Source organism: Sciurus carolinensis, chromosome 2 (assembly GCF_902686445.1).
Source record: "Sciurus carolinensis chromosome 2, mSciCar1.2, whole genome shotgun sequence".
NCBI classification, from domain to species: domain Eukaryota; kingdom Metazoa; phylum Chordata; class Mammalia; order Rodentia; family Sciuridae; genus Sciurus; species Sciurus carolinensis.
Window position 1 is genome coordinate 121,752,386 of NC_062214.1, and position 11,243 is coordinate 121,763,628.

Sequence of the window (11,243 nt, forward strand, 5' to 3'; positions counted from 1 at the left end):
CATTTAAAATCTACTGTCTCCACAACATTGAAATATACAATGTACTGCTGCTAGCTATGATGTTAAATAGATGCCCTTGTGTAACTACAACTTTTTGCCTCTTTATGAACCTTGCCCATATTCTCTCACCTCCCACCATCTGATAATGACATTTTATTGCTTTTATGAATCCCACTATTTTAGATTCCACATATTATTAAGATCATATTTGTCTTTCTGTGTGTGGAAGACTCCCCTTCACATAATGTGCTCTAGGTTCACCCATCCTGACACAATGACATGATTACCTTTTCTTTGTATTAATTCAGAACAGAATCTGATCCCTGGGACAATGGACATGCAGAATTATTCTGTGGTGTCAGAATTTGTGCTGCATGGACTCTGCTCTTCACGATATCTACAAAAATTTTTCTTTATATTTTTCTCTGGGATGTATATGGCCATTATTCTGGGTAACCTCCTCATTGTGATTACTGTAATTTCTGCCCCCAACTTGCAGTCCTCCCCTATGTACTTCCTGCTAGGGAACCTGTCCTTCTTGGATATGTGGCTGGCCTCATTTGCCACCCCCAAGATGATTAGAGATTTCCTTAGTGATAAAAAGATAATCTCCTTCGGAGGGTGTATGTTTCAAATCTTTCTCTTGCACTTTACTGGAGGGGCTGAGATGGTGCTGCTGGTTTCCATGGCCTATGACAGATACGTGGCCATATGCAAACCCTTGCACTATATGACGATGATGAGCCGGCAGTCTTGCATCAAGCTGGTGTTGATTTCTTGGGTCATTGGATTTCTGCATTCCATCAGTCAAGTAGCCTTTACTGTAACTTTACCTTACTGTGGCCCCAATGAGGTGGACAGCTTCTTCTGTGACCTTCCTCAGGTGATCAAACTTGCCTGCATGGACACCTACATCTTGGGTATACTTATGATCTCAGACAGTGGCTTGATTTCCGTCAGCTCTTTCCTGCTGGTCATGATCTCCTACACCACCATCCTCCTCAGTGTCCGGAAGCGTGCTGCAGGGGGCGTAGTCAAAGCTCTGTCCACTTGCTCTGCACACATCATGGTGGTCACTCTCTTCTTTGGGCCCTGCATTTTCATTTACCTCTGGCCCTTCAGTCGGTTTTCTGTGGACAAGCTCTTATCTGTGTTTTACACTATTTTCACTCCACTCTTGAACCCCCTTATCTACACATTGAGAAATGAAGAGATGAAAACAGCCATGAAGAAACTGAGGAACCAAGTTGTGACTTTTCACTGAATCCAGCTTTCCATAGCCTCGCATGTGCCCACTTATTCAGGAGATAGAGATTCTTAAATATGATTCTTCTCAAAGGTTTCCTTTGGACCTGTGTTTACATAATTTTAATATGTTCTGTAAAAGGCAATTTATTTCAACAAAATTGTTGATACAATTTATATACATATTTTCATATATATACATAAGTGTATACATGAATGCCTATGTATATGCATGCATGTCCTCACCCACATGTATTTTAAAATTAACTCTATATTACCTTTCTTTGCTAAAACCAGATTCATCTTACTAGTTATTTTACTAAAAATGTTGATATAAAATTAAATTTCATTTCATAATCATAACCTAACACAGCAATGGGAAATATCCAAGATATGAGCTATTTGGCACTCAGTGAATAGACTGGGATTAAATAATGAATGCCCTGTGAATTCGTAGCCTGAATTTGATAAGCTTCAGAAGACAAAATAGTTCACCAATTCAAGATACTATCAATTTTTACAATTGTATTTCCCCCTGTAAGTGTGTATGATTGTTTAATTCTTTTATTTCAAAAAAAAGAATGCTTGCAACTGATAGGCAATTTCAGTAGTTAATTTTAACATGGGAAAATTCCTATTTTTGGGGAAATCCTTGTTTATGGCTAAGTTATTTCATGTAATAAGTTATTGTGTTATAGTTAATATGCATTTGATTATTAAATTAATACATTTTACCCAAAGTTGATTCTCAATAAGCAATGCATCTTTTACTGAGTTGATTCTACCCTTTGGGGTATCATTTAATAGAAAGTATGGATTTGGATCCCACAGATTCAGATCTTATGTTGAGTTTTTATTTTTATTTTTTATAGATCCTTTTTAGTTATGCATATGGTTTGGATTCATTTTGGCATAATTATAAAATCATGGAGCATAATTTTCTCAAATTCATTTCCGCCTTCCCTCTCCTCTTCCCTCCCCTTGCTTCCTTTCCTCTACTCTATTGATCTTTCTGCTACTTACTTACAGGTTTTCTTTTAAAATTAGTGTCTTGTGGATGCACACGATGGTGAGAGTCACTGTGGTGCATTCATATGTGTACACAGGAAAGTTGGGGCAGATTCATTCCACTGTTCTCCCCTTATCCCGTCCCTCTTTCCTCCCACTCAATCTCCTTCCTTTACCCCACTGATCTTTATTCCATCTTGATAGAATCCCTCTTTTTTTCCTTTCTCCCATTCCCTCTTTCTTGTCTTATTTCCGGCCCTGCTGACTCTTATTTTGGACTTAATCCTGAATCCTACAAAGACTATCATAAACAAGACTTGAATTTGATTTTGACTAAATTAACCTTCAGAAATTCAAGCAATTTTCTCACAGGTTGACTCTGAAACATCAAACTAAAGGAAAGAATTAGGATATGAATAAATTAAGTAACTGGATGAAACTTCCAAAATTGTTGAACTTAGTCTTCAATCAAGGAAGCATGCTCTGGGTATTTCTGACATCCCTTATTACTGCAACTCTTCACATATGCATTTAATATAAAAGAACATAGAAGAAAACCAATTTTTTCTTAAGATAACATCCTTTGCCTGCTATTGTAATAATACTGTTTTTATTTTATAGACTTTGCACATAATTAATTTTTTAATCAGCTAAACTTACATATATGAACATTTAAAGAGCTTAAGAGGATGTCAACATTTGCCTTAGAATTAAATTTCTTAGTTGTTATTGATATAATACTGATTATTGACAGCAAAAGACTTTGGAGGTATTCTTTAATTGATTTTGATTAACATTAATTTTACATATTAATGGTGTTCTCTGTGACATTTGACATTTCAATACATGCATACAGTATACAGGGATCAAATCCAGTATCCCTTTATTCTTTTTTTTTTTGTACTGGGGACTGAACCCAGGGACACTTAACCACTGAGCCATATCCCAAGCATTTTTTTTTTTTTTTTTTTTTTTTACAGACAGGATCTCACTAAATTGCTTAGGGCCTTGCTAACTTTCTGAGACTGGCTTTGAACTTGTGATCCTCCTGCCTCAATGTCCTAAGTTGCTGGGATTATAGTCTTGTGCCACAGTGCCTGACCCTTTTTCACTCTTTCCAACTTGTAGTAATTACCATTCCATAATCAGGTTGGCATTTTTTAAAATGCTACTTGTGAGAAAGAACAAGTGGTACTTAAGTTATCTGACCTTTCCTTAACATAAGATCCTCCTGTCCTATCCATTTTACTGCAAACATCAATTTTTCATTCTTCTTTATGGCTGAATAATATTCCATTTTACATATGTACCATATTTTGTTTATCCCTTCTTCCATTAATGGGCACCTAGTTTAATTACATATCTAAGCTATTGTGAGTAGTCCTACAATACTTATGGGCACAAGGCTATTTCCTTGATATACTGATTTAGTTACCTTTAGAGATATACCCAGAAGTAGGATAGCTGGATTATATGGTAGCTCAACTTTTAGTTTCTAGAGGAAACTTAATATTGTTCTACATAATGTTTATACCATTTTTATCATCAAAATGAAATAGATACTATTCATACATTTAGTTATTCAATAAACAAATATTTTTCAAACACCTACTGTATTCAGATTTTAGACACTGAACTAGTTTTGGAGATAGAATATTTAAGAACATATATTCCCAGACTCACAAATCTTTCAGTTGAGTGGAATGAAGGCAAGTATACAAGCACGAAATACTCTGTGATAGTAAAACATAAGACATGCTGTAAAAGCCCACGAAAGGGATCAACCCAGGTTTACAGTTAGGGAAAGGGAAGTGTGTGTGCGTGCGTGTGTGTGTGTGTGCACGCGTGGGTGCGCTTTCAGCATAGAACACTCATACAGAAAGTCCCTTCATATCTGAACACATGAGGTGTTTCAGACCTCTTAGAACCATCCAGTGACTCATGGTCCATTTCTAATCTCTACTCCGGTTTCCATCTCTTTGACCAGATCCCTGGGGATGGACATGAATCATTGCACCGTCAGTCTAGGTGCAGACGTCCTGGGGTTCGTTGTGTAAGCTGATATGCATGGCTGTTAGATATGTTAGTGAAACTAAAGGACAAGAAATTATCTGTTTCTGTTGTCTGCAAATTATGGGCTCTTGTATGAAACTTGTCATTATCAGTTCATAGGAAGCCACAAATTGCAAATTAAATGAAGTTACAATCTGAGGAAGTATTTGTGAAATTCATTTTCCATTTAACTCAGGGGTGCTTAACTGCTGAGCAACATTCCCAGTCCTTTTTATTTATTTGTTTTTATTTTGAGATTAGGTCTCACTAAGTTGTTGAGGCTAGCTTTGAACTTGTGCTCCTCCTGCCTTGGCCTCCTGAATCACTGGAATTACAGGCATGTGCCACTGCACCTGGTTCATTTCCCATTTTTGAATGAGGTAATTTAAATGTATGATATAGTGCATGCTTATCAAAAATACAAGTAAGTCAGCCTCAGTATGGCATACTTGTGATCCTGGCTACTTGGGAGCCTGAGGCAGGAGGATTACAAGTTTGAGGCCAGTCTGGCAACAGTGAGGCCCCATCTCAAACATGAAATGCAAATATGACTCCGTAATTGACATTTGAGTTTAAATTGTAGGAACAAATCTCAGAAGTCTACTTTTCACTGTAAGCTGCCTCAACTCACTCTTAATCACTGCTAGCATTAAAAACTACTGGATACTTGCTGATGTTGACCATTTGCAGCAATAATTGTTACTAAGTACTGTTTAGAAAGATTTTCTTATGAGAGAATGCTTTGTTAAGGATCAGGCTGTGTTCCCAGAAGTATATCAGTAGGCTATACTAATTCTAAAAATGCAGCCTCCTGAAATACATTGTTTATGGTCAGAGGACCAAGTCAATAAGAAATTTCTGAGAAGTTCAAGGAATCTGAAATATTCCTTCTTCTCTTTAACTGCAATCATTGAGAGATCAGCTGATTCTTCTCCTAATTCTGTGATATATCATTTTTCTTCAACATGGATATTAAAATAAAATTTAAATCCAATTATTTATCTGAAGCATTTTATTAATATAAGTCATTTCTACATACTCAGTTCTCAAATAAGACCTCAAAATTTCAGGATATCTTTTGGAAGTAAAATTTTATTCCTACATAGAAGAATTTTTTTGTACTAAGAACTGAACCAAGGGATGGTCTACCTTAGAGTTACATCTGCAACCCTCCCCACTTTTTTGATTTTTCATTTTGAGACAGGGTCTCACTAAATTTCTTAGGGCCATGTTAATTCGTCCAAGCTTGTCTTGAACTTTGGATCTTCCTGCCTCAGCCTCCCGAGTCACTGGGGCTACAGGTGCAAACCTCTGCTCCTGGCTTAATTTTTAATCTCTTCTTTGATTTCAAATGACATTTGAAGAAAAGGTTAGAACAACTTTCATAGAATAAAAATATATACTTTCAACCATTGGCTCTCCAGGTATCTCCCCCTCCATTGAGAATGACCTAGGGATCCTACCCAAGGAAGTGCCCTCACTGCATGAGGGGCAGATCTCTGCAGCTGATAAGTATTGCAGCTCTCAGTGGTGGGCTATGCCCTCCAATGTTGCAGCAGACTAGCCACCCACTATCAATTAATTCTTCTTCCTGGGCTCTTAGTTCCTAAATTCCAAAGAATGAAGTCCACAGACCAGAATGAGTGAGTGTAACAGTAGGATTTATTGAAGAACAGGAACCAAACTCTTACAATGCAAGAGGAAACCCCATAGCAGGTTTTCTCCCACTGAGTTGCTAGTATAGGGTTTTATATAGCACTCGATTCACTACTATTGGTCCAAACTTATGCTAATCAGGGCTTGGAAATGGTACTAACACATTGGTCAATTCTTAAGTCCCAACTTTCATTCAAGTTTGCTCCGCTTCCATTTTTCTCATGACAGGTTAGGAAGTGGGACGTTAAGGTCATTGGTTGGGGCTTAAGTGCTGCTTGGAACAGGCTTCTGCAGCAGCCATCAGAACAGTACCCAGACCTGGTCTATGAAGGTGGCCCATTGGTGTGACTTGGCTAGCCCCAGCTCACCTCAGCACTGGCTCTCCAATCCTTCCTGGTGAGCTCCACATGGCCATAGGCTGTGCCTGCCACCTGTGCTCCAACTCACCGGGGCCACCACTCAGCTGCTCTACCACTCCATCTTTCCGCTGCCACTTCTTGGCAGGGATCAGTAGGCTGGCTGCATGGTGGCAGCTGGGAAGCCATGTCAGTAGAGGAATTATGAAAGTACCAACCAGATTCAATTATAGACCCATCTGATTCCATAGTCACGTTTCCATAAACAAAGTCAGTATTTAGAGTTGTGTATATTAAGATTACATAATTATCAGCTCAATATTGAGATAGTTCATGGAATTCTCTCACAATAATAGTGATATGAGCTTCGGTGGTGTCAGATATTGAGTGTGAATTTCTTTTTAAAAAATGTCATCAATTCCTGTTTCACTCAAAGAATTCCCAATGCTGCAATGAAAAGTTTTCAAGTTATTTTTCCAAGTAAGGGAAAAGAATAGAACTTTGAAATATTCTTCACTAGTCAATACCACCATGGATCAGAGTAGATATAAAGCCTCCTGCACTAATTCAACACATACTTCAGTCTCTATTTTGTTCATTTTATTTTAGTTATCTAGCAATTTTAGAAATATAAAGAGAATAAGGATAAAATTTCAATCTTTAAAGCTTACCAGATATTCTTGTCTTCTGTCTCTATTTGCCACAAAACTATTTGCTGAATTCGCTTCTATCATCCCCTGAATAAAAATGGTGTTGAAATGAAAATACTTCACATTTCATTAGTATTTTAGATTTATATTTCATTTGTGTTGTTTGTTCTAAACTTGAATATCAATCTAGTTTTCCTTTCTTTGATTATAAAGACTCATTATGCAGTAAAACAGACTTGTGACTTAATCTTACTGTAACTCAAAGGATTCAAAGGGTGATAGCAATATAAACTGAACCCAATAATTGACAAAGGTGAAAATACCATGTACTCTTTCCTATGCACTTTACAGCGTCCTCCACAAACTTGTGATCATGCATCAAACTGTTACTACATTAAGGAAAATCAACCAGTTCAGAGTTTCATCCTCCATACTTTTTTTATATTGAAAAAAATCAACTTTAGTTAATAAATGTTTGCTGAACACTGTTATGATCCAGACACCAACTCGGACACACTCACATCTGAATCTTTTCAGTTTTCACAACAGCACTGAAAGGTCATCCTAGTCATGGAAGAGAAAGAGGAAATTAGGGCTCTAATACTCTAGCTGATTCATCCAGATTCACGTGGCTGAGAATTCAAAGAGGAGTATTTGAACCCACAAGTATTAGGTGATTGCTCTCTCACTTTCCCTTTCAGATACCAGTGGTGTGGTGAGGTGACAAAACTGACAAATATATCCCATTAACTTCTTATCATATAATCACACATTATTAATTAATTATTAAATCATTAATTCATCAAACAGATATCTTTTTAAATATTTATTGAGAGTTAAAAAGTACAAATTTCTCATTCAACTGACTGTAAGCTAGTTAGAATAATTTGAAACAGAAAAAATATTTAAATCTGTGGCTAGGCAGATAAGAAGCTATTAGGAACATGGAAAGAATAGTTTGTGGCAGTTTGTAGTGACAAACTCAATACACAGAGATCCTGGAATGAAATTTGATCAGATGAAGAGATGAAATGAAAAAAAAAATCAATAGGAAAACAGAATCTACATTTGCTTCAGTCAAAAAAATGAAAATAAAGCAGCAGATTGAACAATTCGGCAATCATGCACAATTTAAGTATAAAGCCAGAAGCAGTGGCATTGTGACTTAATGGAAGATGTTAAACATGGAAGATTCCACCTCCTGGTGCAATAGTCAAAAAGCAACTGTGGAATTCTCATAGCCCCTGCTCTCAAGAACTCACTTCAATGTCTCCTACTTTTTCCAAAGTCTACTCCTGTCCCACAGCTTTTGCATGGCTGACTTGACCTCTTTGTTCCGAAGTGTATAGATGAGGGGGTTTAGCATGGGGGTAATGACATTGTAGAGTACAGAAACCATCTTGTCCACGGAGAAAGTGGAGAAAGGACGGGCATAGATGAAAATACAGGGTCCAAAAAAGAGTGTCACCACCATGAGGTGGGATGCACAGGTAGAGAGGGCTTTTCTCCTTCCTTCCTTGGAGCGAATCCTGACTAGAATAGTGGTGTAGGAAGAAATCAGCACCACGAAGGAGCTGGTTGATATCAACCCACTGTTGGATACCATGAGAAGTTCAATGACAAAGGTGTCTGCACATGCAAGTTTGATGACAGGGGGGACATCGCAGAAGAAGTTATCCACCTGGTTTGGCCCACAAAAGGGCAAACGGACAGTGAGAATTGTCTGGACAGTGGAGTGCACAAATCCTCCCATCCATGAGGCAACTACTAACACACGGCATAGACCCCGACTCATGACAGTGGTATAGTGCAGAGGGCGACAGATTGCAACGTAGCGGTCATAAGCCATCACTGTGAGCAGGAACATTTCAGCTGCCCCTACAAAATGCAGGAAGAAGAGTTGCACAATGCAGTGGTTGTAGGGAATGAGCTTTTTATTATCAAGGAAGTCAGCCAGAAGTTTAGGGGTCGTTACTGTTGAATAACACAGATCCAGAAATGAGAGGTTACCAAGAAGGAAGTACATTGGCGATGAATTTAGGTAGGTATCAGAGGCCACTGTCACCATGATGAGGACATTGCCTACCCAAGTGGATATATAAAAGAAAAGAAATAATAAAAATAGTCCTGCCTCAATAGATGATTTTTCTGAGAAATCTGCCAGAACAAACTCTTTGACCCCTTCTGTTTGGTTTTCATCCATTTGATGTGGTTCTACCTAGATAAAAAATATTAAACAACAGAACATTAGCAGCATTCAAAATAGATATGTCACATCTAATACAATAATCTCATTTCTAAAGAAACATTTGTCTCTAATATACACCTGTACCAATTAGCTGGATAAAATTATTTTCTTTTTAGCTGATAGATATTCTCCCGTCGACTGCAATCTTGAGACAATAATGCAGTAGTCAAAATTTTTTGAGCATAAAGTCACCTGGTCCCAGGCCTTTATCTTCAGTTTAAATGTGATTTCTTTCATCTGTCAATCAGTACATTACTTCTCTCTTTTCCACATTACTTTTCCACATTTGGTCTCAAGAAATATGTTACATTTCTCTGACACAGCCTTATCTTGAATAAAAATCTTTAGGAAATATACAAAACTTGATGGTAGCATTTGAGATTCCAGGGAATGTGTATTAATGTCTGTGGAGGATTTATTTGGGAAAAAGGAATCCCTGTGTTATTTTCCCTCAATTTAACTTAGTAGGAATATAATCTGTAGAAAAGAAGGTGAAGGATTGAGTTTTGCTTTGGGCTTATTGCCTATAGTATATTTCTGTCCAGATAATAATTATCTATAATATATTTCTAATTATAAGTCATATCTGTGGGCATTAGAAATACACAATATGCTTACAATAATCTAAATAGAATTCAAAAATGTTTATTCATGCCTTCAAATAATTCTTTCTTTTGACTAGACTATCAAATTGGTTAAAACAAACTATTCGTCTGAAATTAAAAGAAAAAAATGCCAGTTTAGTGTGTCAGTGCTTGTGCATGTGTATTCATTGACTCCAGTGAGAACTGACAGGGAGATGTTGCTGCATGGAGTTGGTTGAAGACAGACCTTGGGCATCTCTGATAGCTGCAATTGGCCTGGCTCATTTCTGCCACAGAGGAATTAACACATAGTAAATTAAAGTTTAGGTATTAGAGAATTTTCTCTATTTTAGCATACATATTTTACATCTCTAAATTTATGAACAGGATACTTTTAATTTAGGCAAATCAGCAAGAATAAAAGTTTGAAGGAAAATTAAACTAAAATGTTATCTTAAAATGCTCATCAATAAAGGCAATTATGCAAATAAAAAATTACACAATTTTATATTAAAAATTGAAAATATGAAGGTAATATATGAAATAAAACTATAACATTTAAAAATCATCTTGGTAAAACAATAGTTACAAAAAGATTTATTAAACTAAGAAAAATGGTTGGTTATATAATGAAGAAAAAGAAATAAGACAAAACTATATTTAAAATGTGATAAATTCTATACACACAGAAAACTAAACTACATAAGAAACCACACTAAAACTAAAGATAATATATAAGAGTTTATTCTGACAGTTGGGATATTCTTCTTAGTTCCAGATAATTAATTTCTAATTTTAAACTAAACTACATAAGAAACCACACTAAAACTAAAGATAAAATATAAGAGTTTATTCTGACAGTTGGGATTTTCTTCTTAGTTCCTGATAATTAATTTCTAATTTTACAATGAACTCAACCATATTCATGATACCTATGTAAACTTTCTGAGAATTCATGTAGTATGCATATCTTTAGGGTTTGTGGCATTATTTAATTTTATGGAAAATCTTATATATTTGGGAATTTTTTCTCTTTGTGCAATTAAATTATCACTGGTTAAGAATTTACTTAAATTGCAGGTAAAAAATTCACTTAATTATAATTTTTGTAACTTGTTTTGAGAACAATAGTATAGTTTAGATATAACACCAAATAACCTCAGGTTGTTATAAAGCAAGTTTTAAATGATAGATTTGTTTTTCAAGAAATTTTCATTCTATTCAGTTTCATGTGTTTAATTTTTTTCTAATTATCAAAATAATGAATGCTTATTGATATATTTTGTAAAAATAAAAAACATGAAGAAAATACTCTTTACAATACCAAAAAGCAAACACTGTTAATTTTGGCAATCCATATATTCTTAGAATTTTAAAACTCAGTTTGATTGTACAACTGACACATGATTGCATATGCAATATCATATGATTTTTAAAAGACCAC

The 11,243-nt window shown here is 35.9% G+C and overlaps 2 protein-coding genes across 2 annotated transcripts; one reads left to right on the forward strand and one right to left on the reverse strand.

Moving 5' to 3' along the window:
- Nucleotides 1-325: 325 nt before the first annotated feature.
- Nucleotides 326-1,264, forward strand: LOC124977259 (olfactory receptor 4K14). The gene has a single exon (XM_047540697.1). It carries the CDS (start codon nucleotides 332-334, stop codon nucleotides 1,262-1,264), a length of 933 nt encoding a protein of 310 aa, XP_047396653.1. The 5' UTR covers nucleotides 326-331.
- A 6,961-nt stretch (nucleotides 1,265-8,225) lies between these two features.
- Nucleotides 8,226-9,170, reverse strand: LOC124976472 (olfactory receptor 4Q2-like). Its single transcript, XM_047539338.1, is given in 1 exon segment — nucleotides 8,226-9,170. A coding segment is annotated over 1 exon segment (945 nt).
- Between the last annotated feature and the right edge of the window lie 2,073 nt (nucleotides 9,171-11,243).

What these genes read in the sequence shown, in the direction of transcription:
- LOC124977259 (XM_047540697.1), top strand. Translation starts at nt 332, where the DNA reads ATGGACATGCAGAATTATTCTGTGGTGTCAGAATTTGTGCTGCATGGA.